Source organism: Oncorhynchus mykiss, chromosome 3, assembly GCF_013265735.2.
Source record: "Oncorhynchus mykiss isolate Arlee chromosome 3, USDA_OmykA_1.1, whole genome shotgun sequence".
NCBI lineage: Eukaryota > Metazoa > Chordata > Actinopteri > Salmoniformes > Salmonidae > Oncorhynchus > Oncorhynchus mykiss.
In genome coordinates, this window is record NC_048567.1 from 28,824,072 (window position 1) to 28,842,557 (window position 18,486).

Here is an 18,486-nt window from a genome sequence, read left to right on the forward strand (position 1 = left end):
CTTCAGAAAGTATTCACACCCCTTGACTTATTCCACATTTTGTTGTTACAGCCTAAATTCAAAATTGATTAAATAGTATTTTTTTCTCTCGCCAATTTACACACAATAAGCCATAATGACAAAGTGAAAAAGGAAATACATGATCTAATTTGCGTTAGTATTTACACCGCTGAATCAAGAGTTTTGTAGATGCACCTTTGGGTAAGTCTCTAAAAGCTTTCCACACCTGGATTGTGCAATATTTCCCCAATAAAAAAAAAACTGAATTCTTCAAGCTCTGTCAAATTGGTTGTTGATCATGGCTAGATAACCATTTTTAGGTATTGCCGTAGATTTAAGTCAAAACTGTAACTCGGCCACTCAAGAACATTTACTGTCTTGGTAAGCAGCTCCAGTGTAGATTTGGCCTTGTTCATTGTGAATTAATCTCCCAGGGGAATTCATATCCCAGTGTCTGGTGGAAAGCAGACGGAATCAGGTTTTCCTGTCTAGGATTTTGCCTGTGTTTAGCTCCATTCCGTTTATTCTGAAAAACTCCCCAGTCCTTAATGGTTACAAACATACCCATGACATGATGCAGCCACCACTATAGTAAAAAATAGGGAGAGTGGTACTCTCTAATGTGTCCTGAATACAAAATGTTAATTGCTTTGCCACATTTTTTGCAGTATTACTTTGCCACATTTTTTGTAGTATTACTTTAGTGCCTTATTGCAAACAGGATGCATGTTTTAGAATATATATATATATATATATTCCTACCATAGCCATTGATCTGTAACTGTCACCATTGGCCTCATGGTGAAATCTCTGAGCTGTTTCCTTCCTCTCCGACAACTGAGTTAGGAAAGACACCTGTATCGTTGTTGTGATCGGGCATATTGATACACCATCCAAAGTGTAATAATTTTACCATGCTCAAAGGGATATTCAATGTTAGCTTTTAATTTTAACCATCTACCAATAGGTGGCTTTCTTTGCGCGTCATTGGAAAACCTCCCTGGTCTTTGTGGTTTGAATGTGTGTTTTTGAAATTCACTGCTCGACTGAGGGACCTTACAATTATCTGTATGTGTGGGATACAGAGATGAGGTAGCCATTCAAAAATCTTTTTAAACACTGTTATTGCACACAGAGTGAGTCCATGCATCTTATTATGTGACTTAAGCATTTTTTACCCCTGAACTTATTTAGCCTTGCCATAACGGGGGTTGAATACTTATTGACTCGAGACATTTCAGTTTTTTTTATGAATTTTAAAATCAGACTAACACAACACAATGTGGAAAAAGTAATGCGATGTGAATACTTTCTGAAGGCACCACTTATCTAGCACGACTAACAGTAGCTAGATCATTCTGTCCCCAAAAGCCTAAATAGGCAGTTGAACCTGACAGCCCGTTGACGTCCTGATGTTAACCGAAGTGGCCAGGCAAATGTCCAGCCATCTTGGCCTCATAGTTTTCTCTCTGGAGAGTGTAGTCCTTGAGAATGATCAAGTGTTTAAATCCCAAAGGACTCTGGCCTTGCCTTGCATTCCAGTTTATGAGTAAAGGGATTGTAATCCCAATGACAGTCTAGAACAAACAGGTTCTGGACCATTTAAATATTGTTGTGTAATTCACGCCATTTGACATTTAGCATTTGTCACCAAATGGAAAGTCTTATCTAGCTGACACGGCGTGATGCATTGAGTAAATAAGACCGGGAGAGGTTCCCCGTTTTGGCGAAGTTCTGAAATGGTCATATTGCAATTGGGCTGTGACACAAATGAACTTTTCTCGATATGCTCAACCGGGCCTTAAATGATATAGTGAAGTGTCCAGTGCTGTATTTTCTACCCGTCTCAAAGCCAGCCAAGGAGCTTTACTCTGTCTGGAAGACATCCAGACGGTAGAACTGAGGAACACAATGTGGTGGTATGTGTTTATCCAAACCCAACGTTTCACTTTTCCTCTGCTCTGATTTATGACGTGCCATAGGTTTCAGATCCCACGCCAAGATTGGATTTCCCTCTAAATGTCACCCTCTTCTTTGCTCTTTCTATCTATTCCATTTGGTTTCTTCTTAATTTCTCCTCACTCTGTCTTTGCCTTTTTGTCTCTGTCCCTCTCATATTCCCCATTCTAGCCAGTTCAGCTAATGCAACAATTGTCATGTTTTAATAAAAAAAAAATTACTAAGCAGATTAATATTAACTGATACACTACATGACCAAAATGATGCGGACACCCCTTCAAATTACTGGATTTGATAAATTCAGCATGGCCGAGCAGCCGCACACAAGCCTAAGATCACAATGCGCAATGCCAAGCGTCGGCTGGAGTGGTGTAACGCTTGCCGCTTGTACTCTGGAGCAGTGGAAATGCGATCTCTGGAGTCCTCTGGCAGTCCGCTTCATCATCTGGCAGTCCGACGGACAAATCTTGGTTTGGTGAATACCAGGAGAATGCTGCCTGCCCGAATGCGTAGTGCCAACTAAAGTTTGGTGAAGGAGGAATAATTGTCTGGGGCTGTTTTTCATGGTTCGGGCTAGTCCCCTTAGTTCCAGTGAAGGGAAATCTTAACCCTACAGCATACAATGACTTATAGACATTTCTGTGCTTCTAACTTTTTGGCAACAGTTTGGGGAACAGTCCTGTTTCAGCATGACCCTGTGTAAATAATTAGGTCCATACAGTTTGTCGACATCGGTGTGGAAGAACTTGACTGGCCTGCACAGAGCCCTGAACTCAAACCCCATCGAACACCTTTGGGATGAACTGGAACGCCAACTGCGAGCCAGGCCTTATTGCCCGATCTCACTAGTGCTCTTGTGGCTGAATTGAAGCAAGTCCCCACAGCAATGTTTCAACATCTAGTGGAATCTCTTCCCAGAAGAGTGGAGGCTGTTATAGTAGCAAAGGGGGGACCAACTCCATATTAATGCTCATGATTTTAGAATTAGATGTTTGACGAGCAGGCGTCCACATACTTTTGGTAATGTATGTGTATATGCATTGATGTTTTTATATACATCAATGGTTAGTTCAATGTGTGTAAACTCTATTCCTTTGGGCTGCAATAGGAAGCCATCTTTGTTTCCCCTCTACTCTTCCATGTCTTTGAGATGTTGTGATATAGGAGAACTATTGGATAGACTCAGACAAACTGAGGAGTGGTCATAGACTGTACGGAAGTACTCCGTGCGCATCAGACTTGCCTGACCTACTGCAGAGCGCTGAGTGGTTAGAGGTAATATCCCTAAGGAGACCATTGGTTAGCTCATGTCTAACACGCAACCGCTCCCCATATTCTGGTAGTCTATCCTTTTTCTCTTCTCACACTTTAAGATGTCCATTTAAGGCCATTCATGTCCTTTTCTTCGTGTATGTCCTTTTCTTAGTATACGAACAACAACAACCAGTCTCATTCCCAAGTCAGTAAAATATAAGTGGCATTTTGAAACCGGGAGCACACATTCTTGTCGAAGTTAAAACGGTTGTAGTCGGTAATAATAGCAAGGTTTTGTTGACCTTGTTTGAGTCTCCTTTCCACACTTTGGAAAGGAGACTGAAAGATACAGCAGCATTGATTGTGGTTGATGTCTGTGTATGTGTGTGAGGACTGTGTGTGTGTGTGAGGACTGTGTGTGTGTGTGAGGACTGTGTGTGTGTGAGGACTGTGTGTGTGTGAGGACTGTGTGTGTGTGAGGACTGTGTGTGTGTGAGGACTGTGTGTGTGTGAGGACTGTGTGTGTGTGTGTGTGTGAGGACTGTGTGTGTGTGTGAGGACTGTGTCGTGGGTGTGTGCCTGCATGTGCGTGTGTGTGTGTATATGTTTGTGCTTAATCATAGAGTACACACAGACAAGCACGAGCTTGAACTCTACACAGAACACCTGTTGGGCAAAGTACACAGGGCGACGTCGCTGTCTAGTACGTCAAGGGCTCTCCTTGCCATGTTTACACCGGCTCAGCCTAACGCTTACTCACCGACACTCTGATCCACTACGGCAGACTAATTCTCAACACATGATTATAGATGAAATGTTGAGAAATGGCACAAGTAGAGTAGCTATAGAGTCACATTTTTCAGTCCCTAAGACATGCATGTGTTTCCCACAAGATGCACTCCGGCTATAGATAGGCCTGTAATGCGCTTGGTTTATTTGGTTGTCTCGTAAATATGACCCTTATATCCACACTTTGAAATCCTTTTTAGAATAACTTTCTCTGCTCATGCTCCTCATACCATTTTCCTTCACAACTTGTCTTGTCAATGGTATGCCAGTGTTTTTATAATTGTGGAACATTAGATGGTTATGTCATCATTTGCTTGTGTAGCATACTTAGTGGGACTCGCTACAGTCTCCTCGACAGCCGGCGACCATCTCTCTCTCTCTCTCTCATCTGTTGATGTAAGCACACTGTCTACGGCTTTGTCTGGCAACTCTGACCGTAGCCAAACAGACGTTTTACAAGCAGATACTCTCATTGGGCGTTGGGACAGGGGAAGAGTGTTAGGGACTGTTCCCAGCGCGGAGTGCAACGGCCGGTTTGTTTTGGAGTGAACCGAAGCGCGAGCAAAGTTTGGGTAGGGGATTAGCAGGCTGTCAGTGAAACCGGACCGAGGACTTGGTTTGGTGTGAGGGAGCCCTAACTAACCCATCTCTGGCGCACATCCTGAGTCAGAGCCTGCTTTATCTCTATGCATAGAGAGAACCCTAGCAATGAAATGTGATTCTATCTATCTCTACGGATTAACCTCGCTCTGTTGGGTCTCCAATCAGCCCACCTTCGTCTATCGGGGGGGGGGGGGGGGGGGTGTGACTAGACTAGACCGACCTTGGCGTCCTCTAGCTATCTCACCGGATGTTCTGGCTGAGAATGAGAGACTTCAACTCCAAACAACGGCCTAGAAAGAGTTAAGAAAGTCAAAGGAAAAGGCAGTTGTGAGAAGCCACTCCGTTTTACCTACAGTATATAGCATTTGCAGCATCTGGATGTGTTTCCATTGAGCTAAATGTCTTTCAGTTGCAAAAGGGAGTGTCTGTAGTATACCAGAATGTATTACCAGTGGAGTATAAGTAACCTTACTGTAAGATATGACAGCATAAGCATAATTGTTGTCCTTGGTGGGGGAGGTAGTGCTTTCCTAGGAGTCTCTGTCAGGGGACTCTCACTCACTACTCTAGTGTTTGGGAATGTTATGAGCAGAAAGTGGTTTTTCTTAGTCACTGCGCCCCCAAGCACAGAGAATATGGACTCCTTCCGGGAATCCGGGATACACTGTGAGAAATAGTCTAGATTGTAGTTCAGAGTACCACTTCCACCCCCTACAACCCCCCCCCCCCCCCCCCCCATCGTCGTCTGCGCAAACAGCAGCCCCCTCACCATCTTTTTAGGGGGTGGTGGTGATTGAAAGGGGGGTTGTCTTGCTTTGCTTTCTGGATTCAATCACTTGTGGAGCCCCAGGGTCATACACTGACGTCATGCTCTCTCGCTGTGAGAGCTGGGTCCTGTGGCATCCGGAGTTCATTTACCCGTCAGGGCAGTCTGCTCACCCCTCACGGATTGTTACTCTTGCGTTTCAATACTACAAGACGTAAAGTCAAAACAACCCGTTCTGTCCTACCATAATATGTATTTATGTATCGGGCTGTGGAATATCGACAAGTGTAAAGTTCCCATCCGGAGTTTGGAGCCCTTTGGAGCCACTGGCTGCTACCTAATCTTAACTGATTGCTGGCAGGCGAGTTATTGTAGCTCAACCCCTCGTCTCCCGAGGGGCCATAAATAGACTTGTGGTTTGGATGTTGGGCCAAAGCTGCCTGGATGGGCCATGCAAACAAGTGGGCTCCAGAATGCCCTGGATGATCCATTCCAGGTACCCGAAAGCTTGTATCCTCGGTTGTTTAGACATCTCCGATGTAATATTGGTCCAGCCTTCACAGAACTAGTGCTTACATCAAACATAAGTGCTTTCTGGCCATACTTTGAACGACTTGTTTGCAAGCTACTGATAACAAAGAACAGGGAAAGGGCAATTAACAGATCCTCCATTTTATTTTAGATGAAGGATGACGTCAGAGCACAGGCTAACCTATACTTTCAGTACCGTATGAGTATGCACATGTTTGGAAAGCGAGGCTAGCGCATACCTGGTGTGGCTGATATGTTTTTGGTTTGATGGCGCAGGCTACATCTTAGACCTGTGTCATATGTATAGACAAGCCATTGGCGTGAAGCTAGCTAGCATTAACTTTGGCACGCTGAAGAAAGTATTGAACCGCGGGGCTGCGAGATCAAATTCCATCCAATCAACCGCGTTCGGGTTAATCCAAGGTGGTTGTCAGTGATGCGAGCCCCAAGTTGAATGACTATGAAGTGAATAATAGCTGAGTCTCTCAGGTCCTCGGGGGATAGGTATCAGTTGCCTCAATGGTTGTAGAGATGTGGTAGGCTTGTGATGTGAACAAGAGGCAGCAAGAATCCCCAACAGTAACGCTCCCTAATTTATGGTTCTGTTTATTGAAGGGGGAGGAGAGGGGGTTGAAAGTACCTCTCCAAAATGGGCTCCAGTGGGTTATTTATGAACATTAGGAGCAGGTGAATACAGTTTTATCTCGACTCCATCACCCGACTCATTTAACAGCCTTTGTCTCGGGGCAATTCCACATCAACAGAATGTTGGTTATTTTAAAATGTATGTCAAACAAAAACCAATGATTGCAAAGATCAACAAATCTTACAACTCTATGCACAAGGACTACTTTTAACAATTTCCACAAACCTTTACTCGAGCAGTGGAATTGCCCCCCCACTGAGAGCTGAAACAGTTTAGGTCTGATGTTGTCTTTGATACAGTATTTTGTTTGTGTGTGTGTGTGTGTGTGTGTGAACACAGGCAGCACTAGACCTCTAAAGTCTCTTCATTATTTTATCAGACATTATTATTATTATTATTATTTCTGGGCGGCTGTAAATGGATACTCGGGCTGCTTGCTTTGCCAGAGTGCTGTATCACTTACCACAGGGCTTTCCTTCAGCGACGCTGTAGTGTTTTGGCAACCAGATACCATTGCCATAATGCGCAAACAATTTTGTGTACTTCAGCTAAGATCTAGTATGCCATCAAACTGCTGTTCCTGTAAAATCAAAGTATAAATATAACATTACAGTATATGTCAGGGAATATACACTACATCACCAATAGTATGTGGATACCTGCTTGTCGAACATCTCATTCCAAAATCATGGGCATTAATATGGAGTTGTTGCTATTAAGTTGGAAGCACAGAATCATCTAGAATGCCATTGTATGCTGTAGCATTAAGATGTCCCTTCACTGGAACTAAGGGGCCTAGCCCGAACCAGGAAAAACAGCCCCAGACCATTATTCCTCCTCCACCAACCTTTACATTTGGCACTATGCATGGAGTCGGTAGCGTTCTCCTGGCATCCGCCAAACCCGATTCGTTTGTCGGACTGACAGATGGTGAAGCAGGATTCATCACTCCAGAGTACGCATTTCCACTGCGCCAAGCAGTGGCGGCGAGCTTTACACCACTCCAGCTGACGCTTGGCATTGCGCATGGTGATTTTGGGCTTGTGTGCGGCTGCTCGGCCATGGAAATCCATTTCAAGCTCCCGACGAACAGTTATTGTATTGACGTTGCTTCCAGAGATAGTTTGTAAGTCGGGAGTGAGTGTTGCAACCGAGTGAAGCTAGGCGCTTCAGCACTCGGCACTGAGCTTGTGTTGACCTACCACTTTGTGGTTGAGCCGTTGTTGCTCCTAGACGTTTCCATTTCACAATAACAGTACTTACAGTTGACCGAGGCAGCTCTACCAGGGCAGAAATTTGACAAACTGGCTTGTTGGAAAGGTGGCATCCTATGACGGTGCCACGTTGAAAGTCACTGAGCTCTTCAGTAAGGACGTTCTATTTATTTTACACCCCTTTTCTCCCCAATTACTGTCTTGACATCCGCTTAACCCGGAAGCCAGCCGCACCAATGTGTCGGAGGAAACACTGTTCAACTGATGACCGAAGTCAGCCTGGCCTGCCACAAGGAGTCGCTAGGGCGCGATGAGCCAAGTAAAGTCCCCCTGGCAAAACCCTCCCCTAACCCGGACGACACTGGGCCAATTGTGCGCCGCCCTATGGGACTCCCGGTCACAGTCTGGGATCGAACCCGGGTCTGTAGTGCCTTTGACCGCTGCACCACTCGGGAGGCCCAGTAAGGCCATTCCACTGCCAATGTTTGTCTATGGAGATTGCATGTCTGTATGCTCGATTATATACACCTGTCAGCAACGGGTGTGTCTGAAATAGCTGCATCCACTCATTTGAAAGGGTGTCCATATTTTGTGGGTGGGTGGGCGGGCAGGCCGGCCTATCCTGGATGTGTGTTTTCACAAGAGTCAACTGTGATGAGTTTGACATGAGGGTAGTCGGTCTTCACCGCTGTCTCAGTTGGTGGTCCACACAGATCTCCATCTCTTCCCAACAGAAATGTATGCATTTACCATTTCATTCCTTTAATCTCAGACCGTAGATTCAGAGGGGTTGATAGTGTTACGGAGGAGTGCAAGCAAAGCCCAGAGTGATGGCTCTGTGCAACTCCGTTGTCTGTTTCTGTGTGTGCATCTCACTTTTATCACACAGCAAAAAAAGTTAATAGCCGCTTTGAACTACCTCTCATGAATGTCTCTCTCCATCTCCTGTTCCCTCTGTCTCCTCTTTCTCGCACTGTCTCTCTCGCTCCATTGAGTGTTAAGGTTTAGTTAAACTTCAATTCAGTTAAAGGTGAACAGTAGAAAGTGAAACGAATGACAAACAGCCCGAAAAATGCTTCCAAATGACACGTTTAACAAACAAAAACAATACAGGTGTTAACGTTAAGTTCACTGATGGGTACGGTCTCTCCTTTCTCCAACTCCCTCTCTCCACCCTGCATGTCCCCCTCTCCCTGCCTCCTTGCCGCTCGCCTTCCCTAGCACTAGGGGTTCATTTTAAAGGCTTGTGTTCATGCCGATCCTGCTTTTCTGTTGCAGGGATGGAACAAGTCACAATGAGCGACCGGTTCGATTGCGACAACTGCAAGGAGTCCCTGTACGGACGCAAGTACATCCAGGCAGACGGGGGAGAGGGGGACAACCCCTACTGCATCCCCTGTTACGACAGCCTGTTCGCCAACACCTGCGACGAGTGCAAGGAGCTAATCGGCCATGACGCCAGGGTAAGATTTTCCTTTTGGCTCCACTAGTGGGTCATGTTCATTAGGGCATGCAATTCTAGTTGAGTCATTTTAACACTGCAAACTGTTGTTACATGTTAATGAGTGGTAGTTAGGGGTCGTAATCTCGATTAATTATGCATTCTGTATGCTTAATGAGGCAGTTGTCTTTCATGGTCTGAATGTGGCAGGGCAAGGTCTAGGCAAATTTAACATGCCATTATAGTGGTTTTCCAACCAAGCTCAACTAGCCAGCCATGCCATGTCAGACCATGAAATGTTGCGTGAGGAAAATGTCTCCTTGTTGCCCACAATGAATGCAGTTTTAATATTTCCTTAATGGAAAACACAAACACGTGAAGTTGATAATTTGCTACAGTAAGAAGAGGGAGTGGATGCGGTAGAATAAGCATTGAGGGTGCGTGCTTGGCTAGCATACACACACACACACACACTGACACACACAGGAGGCCAATGAGTTATCATCGACACCCTCAAAAGCAGCGAACACACAGTAAAGCCTGTGTTTGTCTTCGACCACACAAACTGTTGTAGCTCTGATTCTGATCTCGACTGTTGCCCTTGTTGTATCTCCAGGAGCTGTTCTACGAGGACCGGCACTACCACGAGCACTGTTTCCGTTGTTTCCGCTGTGACCGCTCACTGGCGGACGAGCCCTTCACCAGCCAGGACGAGGCCCTGCTGTGCAACGACTGCTACTGCAACGAGTTCTCGTCCAAGTGTGTGGCCTGTGACAAGACTGTCATGCCAGGTACTGGGGGAGGCATGGAAACACTCTGCATGTAACACTGGAGGCTGGTGGAGGGAGAAATAGCTCATTGTGGGTGTAATGGAAAGGAACTTTTCCATTCATTTCTTTCCAGCCATTACAACGAGCCCGTCCTCCAATTTTTAAAGTGACACCAGCCTCCAGTGACATGAACACACTCACTCCTAGCATATGTATTTAACATCGGCTACACTACGCGACACAAGACTAACCATGATCTCCCCCACATCCTTGGAAATGTAGTCCTTGCGTCACCGAGCATTGTTCATCATTTCTGCAACTGAGTGTTTAAGATGGTCTGAAGATATAAGCTACTGAACATGAAAAGCACATAGGCTTTGTCGTAAAAGCTTGGGATCTAGAGAAAAATCTTTGACAACAAAACATTTGCACTTAGCCAGAGAAAGAGAGAGCAAATGTCATAGAGACAAAGAAAGAGTTAGCGAGTCAGCGCGGCCGGTCGCAGAATGTGACCGAGTAATTGCCCGTTTTCCTTACTTGCTGTCTCTGAGCCAAATCCCAGTGCCTTGGAGAGCGGCCAGGTATCTGACGATAACGAGATAAACCTGTAAACTATTTCAGCACCGCTGTATCTATCAGCCAAAACGAAAAGTCGTAAAACAGCAAATGATTCCAGGAAGAGTGTGGTGGAAGGTGGTCTTTTGTTGTTGTGGTTACTTCTCTTTTAGTTTAGACAAAAATTCCCATTACTGTATTCAGTTTGCATTGATGGTGTTGGATATCCGGGAACCCTCGTTCAGTAATGATGGCAAAGACAAACCTATCATGTTTCCTAGAAAATAATGACATGTTTTAGTGCCAACCAGATTGGGTATAGTGTAATATTTTTTGGTCCCACTTTATTTGGACAAAGAATTTTTCTTTAATGAATCGGACGAGAGGGATTTACTCCAAACACCCGAACAGGCCCTCATCCCCGTCATTCGCAGGAGAAAGAGACTGCGGTTTCGCAGAAGGAGATCGGGTGCCTTGTGAGGATCCGGGCAACGAGTGGCTAATCTGCCTTTGCCATCGGTACTATTGGCCAACGTACAATCACTGGATAATACTGTTGAAGTCGGAAGTTTACATACATTTAGGTTGGAGTCATTAAAACTCCTATTTCAACCATTCCACACATTTCTTGTTAACAAACTATAGTTTTGTCAAGTCGGTTAGGACATCTACTTTGTGCATGACAAGTAATTTTTCCAACAATTGCTTACAGACATATTATTTCACTTATAATTCCCTGTATCACAATTCCAGTGGGTCAGAAGTTTACATACACTAAGTTGTCTGTGCCTTTAAACAGCTTGGAAAATGTCAGAAAATGATGTCATGGCTTTAGAAGTTTCTGATAGGCTAATGGACATAATTTGAGTCAATTGGAGGTGTACCTGTGGATGTATTTCAAGGCCTACCTTGAAACTCAGTGCCTCTTTGTTTGACATCAAGATTGTAGACCTCCACAAGTCTGGTTCATCCTTGGGAGAAATTTCCAAACGACTGAAGGTACCACGTTCATCTGTACAAACAATAGTACGTACGCAAGTATAAACACCCTGGGCCCACCAGCCGTCATACCGCTCAGGAAGGAGACGCGTTCTGTCTCCTAGAGATGAACGTACTTTGGTGCAAAAGGTGAACAGAACAACAGAAAAGGACCTTGTGAAGATGCTGGAGGAAACGGGTACAAAAGTATCTCTATCATCAGTAAAACGAGTCCTATATCGACATAACCTGAAAGGCCGCTCAGCAAGGAAGTAGCCACTGCTCCAAAACCGGGTCTTCCAAATGGACAAGGACCCCAAGCATACTACTAAAGTGATGGCAAAATGGCTTAAGGACAACAAAGTCAAGGTATTGGAGTGGCCTTCACAAAGCCCTGACATCAATCCCATAGAAAAGGTGTGTGCGAGCAAGGAGGTCAGGAGGAATGGGCCAAAATTCACCCATCTTATTGTGAGAAGCTTGTGGAAGGCTATCCGAAATTATTACGAGGATTACATTTCAGGAATTGTGAAAAACGGAGTTTAAATATATCTGGCTAAGGTGTATGTAAACTTCTGACTTCAACTGTGTTACCTCAATTACCTTGATTAACCGGTGCCCTCGCACATTGACTCTGTACAGGTACCCCCTGTATATAACCTCACTATTGTTATTTTACTGCTGCTCTTTAAGTATTTGTTACTTTTATTTCAGAGGTATTTTTCTTATCGGCATTGTTGGTTAAGGTCTTGTAAGTAAGCATTTCACTGTAAGGTCGCCATCTGTTGTATTCGGCGCATGTGACATACAATTTATTTGGATAGTCCAATACCAGTCAAAAGTACCAGTCAAACGTTGTACACACCTACTCATTCAAGGGTTTTTCTTTATTTGTACTATTTTCTACTTTGTAGAATAATAGTGAAGACATCAAAACTATGAAATAACACATGGAATCATGTAGTAACCAAAAAAAGTCTTAAACAAATCAAAATATATTTTATATTTGAGATACTTCAAAGTAGCCACCCTTTGCCTTGATGACAGCTTTGCACACTCTTGGTATTCTCTCAAACGGCTTCATGAGGTAGTCACCTGGAATGCATTTCAATTAACAGGTGTGCCTTGTTAAAAGTTAATTTGTGGAATGTCTTTCCTTCTTTAATGCGTTTGAGCCAATCAGTTGTGTTGTGACAAGGTAGGGTTGGTATACAGAAGATAGCCCTATCTGGTAAAAGACCAAGTCCATATTATTGCATGAACAGCTCAAATAAGCAAAGAGAAATGACAGTCCATCATTACGTTAAGACATGAAGGTCAGTCAATCCAGAAAATTAAGAACTTTTTTCAAATGCATTCACAAACACCATCAAGCGCTATGATACCTGGCTCTCATGAGGTCAGCCACAGGAAGGGAAGACCCAGAGTTGCCTCTGCTGCAGAGGAAAAGTTTGTTAGAGTTTCCAGTCTCAGAAATTGCAGCCCAAATAAATGCTTCACAGAGTTCAAGTAACAGACACATCTCAACATCAACTGTTCAGAGGAGACTGTGTGAATCAGCCTTCGTGGTCAAATTGCTGCAAAGAAGCCACTACACTACTAATGGACACCAATAAGAAGAGACTTGCTTGAGAAATGGACATTAGACTGGCGGAAATCTGTCCTTTGGTCTCATAAATCCGAATTTGAGATTTTTGGTTCCAACCGCCGTGTCTTTTGTGAGACGCAGAGTAGATGTACGGATGATCTCCAGATGTGTGGTTCCCACCATGACGCATGGGGGTGGAGGTGTGATGGTGCTTTGCTGGTGACACTGTCAGTGATTTAATTAGAATTCAAGGCAAATTTAACCAGCATGGCTACCACAGCATTCTGCAGTGATACGCCATCCCATCTGGTTTGCGCTTAGTGGGACTATTATTTGTTTTTCCACAGGACAATGACCAAACACACCTCCAGGCTGTGTAAGGGCTATTTGACCAAGATGTAGTGCTGCATCAGATGACCTGGCCTCCATAATCACCCGACCTCAAACCAATAGAGATAGTTTGGGATGAGTTGGACCGCGAAGTGATGGAAAAGCAGCCAACAAGTGCTCAGCATATGTGGGAACCCCTTCAAAACTGTTGGAAAAGCGTTCCATATATTTTGATTTGGTTAACTCTTTTTTGGTTACTACATGATTCTATATGTGTTATTTCATAGTGTTGATGTCTTCACTATTATTGTACAATGTAGAAAATAGTAAAAAAAAAAAAAACCTTGAATGAGCAGGTGTGTCCAAACTTTTGACTGGTACTGTAGATGTACAGATGGTCATACTATCAACAAAGTATCTTTAGCATCTAGGGTTAGAATAATGGTTCGGCTAAAGGTTAGTGTTAGTGGGTAGTTTGTTGAAATGTTGTTGACAGTTATTGAACATCTACTGAACATCTACAAACCATATACTGTATTTGGGAGTTGGGAATATCCAAATAAAGTGTTACCTATTATTCTGATGTGCGGTCAGTAGTGGCTTCTTGTCGAGGGTGGAGTTTTGCCCTGTTGGCTTCACTTGGTAAAGCTTAGGTGTCATTTTCCTTAGAACTCCAAACCAAACTTAAATCACCTCAAGAATACCCCCTAAGCCATTTGAATGGAATCCTCAGAAGTACTCGGTCACTTAGATCCGATAGAACAAGACCTGGGTTCAAATACTATTTGAAATCTGTCAAATACTTTAAGCATTTGCTTTAGCCTGCCTGGAATACCAGGTGGGTGGGGTTTGCACATATCTGACTTTTCTATTGGTTCCATTGCAACAGGCAAGTTCAATCAAGCACAGCTTTAAGTATGTGACATTGTTTCAGAAAGTATTTGAACCCAGGTCTGGATTGAGCTACAGTAATGTCGGTTGCCAGGAATATTCAGCCAGGCAGGGAAGTGTTGTGCACTCTTGACAGGGCCTTTTCTTTTTGTTCTCACTCAATTTTCCCTTCAACAAAATATTTCTTCAACAGTGGGACATTCTGTTGCTATTATCGCTGTCAACTGCCATGCATCTTCTGACTTGGACCTTCTCTTTAGTTTTTTTTTAATGCTTTTTACTTCAATATAGTCCTGTTGATAAATATTGATAAATATCTCCTTCTTTCTCACTTCATTTTTCTCTCCGATCTCTCTATCTCTACACTCCCAGGCACAAGGAAGTTGGAGTATGGTGGCTCCACATGGCACGAGGGCTGTTTTATCTGCCACAGCTGTGAGCAGCCCATCGGCTCTAAGTCCTTCATCCCAGACAAGGATGAACACTACTGCGTGTCCTGCTATGAGGATAAGTTCGCCCCGCGCTGCACCCGCTGCAAAAAGGTCTGTGTGGAAATTTTCCCCAAATTCCCTCTTTTTGTTCGGCAGATTTATATCCCTGCTTATTCCTTATTTCCTGATTCTGGGAACCTAAGGAGTTGTGGCAAAAACCTTAACAGAGGGTATCCATTTGGTATTTTTATTGAATTTTTTTATCACATCTTTTGAGTGTGTTCCATTCTATCATTTTGACTTGGGGACTTTGACTAACTATGATGACCTTTGACCCTCTCTTCCCTCCAGGCCCTGGCTAAAGGGGGTGTGACGTATCGGGATGAGCCGTGGCACAAGGAGTGCTTTGTGTGTACGGGCTGCAAGGTGCAGCTGGCAGGGCAGCACTTCACCTCGCGCGAAGACAACCCCTACTGCCTCAAGTGCTTCGGCAGCCTATACTCTAAGAAGTGTGAGGCCTGCAGCAAGCCTATCACAGGTAGGGTCAAAGGTCATCGACAGCTATTATGACCCAGGAGCAGGGGACAGTTGAGAAAGGCTGCTATAGACATGTATTTTTTTCTGAGGATGCAGGTTTACTGAGTAACTGTTGGCCATGTTCCAGGCTGCCTACATAGCAGTAACGCACCAAATCTCAAAAAGGATGGATAGCATGGCGTTCAATCATTGGTTATTTTTACTCGTGGCTACTGCATTGCAGATAATCTGGAACGTGGCCATTGATTACACATGTTTATGTATGGGAGGAGACCTCAGTGGCTTCTTGTTGGTTGTTAAATAACTATTTAAATGTCTAAAATAACACCTTCCTGTCTTGTCTAGGTTTTGGCGGAGGGAAGTACATCTCGTTTGAGGAGCGCCAGTGGCACCAGCCCTGCTTCACCTGCACAGAGTGCTCTGTCTCTCTGGTGGGGGCAGGCTTCTTCCCCAATGGAGACCAGATCCTGTGTCGCGAGTGCAACACCAATAGCAATCTATAGACTACACACACACACCGTATCGCCCCTCTCCTCACACACGCCCGCCTAGTTCAACCCCAGGGCCCCCCTCATCACTGCCAAGGTTGTTAACACAGACCCACAGACTGCCTCTCAGGTCACACACACACACACACACACACACACACACACACACACACACACACACACACACACACCTTGCTCACTAGACCACAGCTCAATCCCAAATCCTCCCCCTGTGTTTTCTGTTGCTTGCTGTCAAATACCAGAGCTAAGCATCAGGCTACTGAAGCACAGACACAGACAAAAATCAGCGAGACTAAAGTTGATCTAACTTGGCAGAGGCATGTTTTCATGACCAAATAGACCTACATTTCCTTCAACTGTATGTATGGGGTGACTTTTTGGTCAGATTATGTTTGGTTTAACAGAGGGAAAAGTAATGTCTTTGGAACTGAACCGTTCTGAACGTTAGGCGGACAATTTTAAAATGATGTACCAAAGAAATGTAATATCTGCCATCAAATAATTAACTGGTATTTGGGGGGGCGGCGGCGCCATCCATGGATCCGAAATCACCGAAGAATTGAATTCCACTATCGCTACTCCAATGTTCTGTATTAGAGGCTGTAGCATTTTAATATGTGAGGATAACACTGACCAACATGCAAATTGTCCATCGAACATAGTTCGAAATCATACTATTTTGATGTAGTTGCTATCTAGCCTGGAGAGGGGAGATCCACTCCAAGGCTTTCCTTCTCCACAGTAAGTCATGACTATGTAAAAAAAAAAAAAGGGTTATGTGCCTTTTAAAAAAATTGCATACTTTATATGGTATGTATTATCAAACCAAAGAAAAATGCTTCCAGCTATGCAAACTTGCTAGATTTTTGTATGAACGTATCACCGCTAATCAATGAAAGCGGCACTTTGTAAAGCAGCTACAGAACACTGATATTTACTACATGTAAATGTTCGAGTGATTCAATGCTGATAATTGCAGTTTTGTGCATATGACTGTTCTCCTATGTCAATTAGGTTTCAAAGCAGTATTTGCTGTCATGCTTTAGTTGTTACTTACACTATAGCCGTATCATGATTATTTGAAGAGAATAATATGTTGCGGTCATTTGTTTATGCAGTTGTCAAACACTGCTCCAGAAAGTTAATGTCTTTATAGTATACTAAAGAATATGTCCAATAGATGGAGAAAAAAAAAAGATAGATATTGAGAGAACGTGAAAAGAAAGATGGCTTGGTGGTGCTGGAGAAAACCAATGAAGTCAGTTAAGGCATAAGTGAAATGCTGTCATGTATTTGCACTATGGCTAAAATATTCCCCTCGCTCCCATAGTCTGTGAACATACAATCGCAACTCAAGCATTTATATATGGAGCAACACCTAAACCACTCTGCCTTTTTTAACAACTATTGTTTACTTTTTTCCATGTTGACACTTAACTATGATATTTTTCATTAAGCATATTTCCTTTTTTTGCCTTTTTTGTATTTAATCTTTCTGTTACTATCGCTGTTGTTTGATAATGAATGGGCTAGTCCCAAAGAAGCTGAGCTGCATTTCATCAACTAAGTGGTATGCATGTCTTTGTCATTACCAGACATGGGTTCAAATCCTATTTGAAATCATTTCAAATACTTTATCTGGGCTTGATTGAGCTTGCCTGGCCCAATGGAATAGTGGCAAAACTGCAGACCTCATCCATTTGCACTTCAGGCAGTCTTAAGGCAAATGCTAAAAGTATTTGGGAGATTTCAAATAGTATTTGAACCCAAATCTGGTCATTACTTGTTTGCCTAAAAATGTATATTGATTATTGCTGTTGAGATTGTCACTTATAGAAAAAAATCAAAAAAATATCTTTATTTCATTATTTTGAGCTTTGATGCTGGCAAGTCAGAGTTGGCAAATGTGCTTTTTATGATTCTAAAAAAAGATGGAGAAACACACCTGTGTGACGGAAGAGTTGATTCAAATCAGTTGAAAATGTATACTGTTAAATTTGTGTGACCTGTTTATAAAATGTTATTAAAGAAATCTTAATTGAAACTTAGTAACTTTCATTTAAAAATAAAAAAGTTTAGTCGGAAACCAGATGTTTAAGACTTAGTTATAGTGAAACACCTCAGTTATATTTTGGTCTTTTAGTAGTGAATCTAGCTCTTTATGCTCTTAGCGGTTCAACTCTACCATCTCAAGACAGGTATTCGGTATGAAATACACTCCCTTTCTACATGAGTTGGTGGTGCCACCACAAAGCTTAATATAAAACCAGGTGACAGCAATGGTCTTGGTAAGTGGAGTGTGCCAAATATATTGCATGATGCTTCCTTGACTAGACTACTGACGTTACACAAAATTCAAAAGGATGTAAGGCACATTTCCGCATATGACCAAATTTAACGTTTTTCCTTACCGTTTCATACACGTACTGTATGTGCTTATACGAATACATAAAAAAAACATGTAGGCTAAGAGGATTATGTTCATATTTGTAGCTACAGCCATCATAAGAAATAGATGACAATGGTGGTCATGTCAACTAGTTATACTTTTTCCCAAACCGCTATGGTGGCGCAGTCCGAATTAAGTTGGCTCATAGTTCAATGATTGTGAGTTCTAATTCCACATGGGCCTGTATTTGCAATGTTCATCCCATGCCAACACAATTCTAATTCTCAAAAGTGAAAGCATACCTG

The 18,486-nt window shown here is 43.3% G+C and overlaps 1 protein-coding gene across 1 annotated transcript in view; it reads left to right on the forward strand.

The window, feature by feature from the left end:
• Positions 1-16,988, forward strand: part of LOC110517255 (four and a half LIM domains protein 3) — a 41,827-nt gene extending 24,839 nt beyond the window's left edge. Inside the window, exons 2-6 of the mRNA XM_021595399.2 lie at positions 9,041-9,225; positions 9,820-9,994; positions 14,688-14,857; positions 15,098-15,284; positions 15,629-16,988. Of these exons, the coding sequence (XP_021451074.1) occupies positions 9,041-9,225; positions 9,820-9,994; positions 14,688-14,857; positions 15,098-15,284; positions 15,629-15,786 (875 nt within the window). The 3' untranslated portion in view covers positions 15,787-16,988. The remainder of the gene's footprint in view (positions 1-9,040; positions 9,226-9,819; positions 9,995-14,687; positions 14,858-15,097; positions 15,285-15,628) is intronic.
• The last annotated feature ends 1,498 nt before the right edge of the window (positions 16,989-18,486 follow it).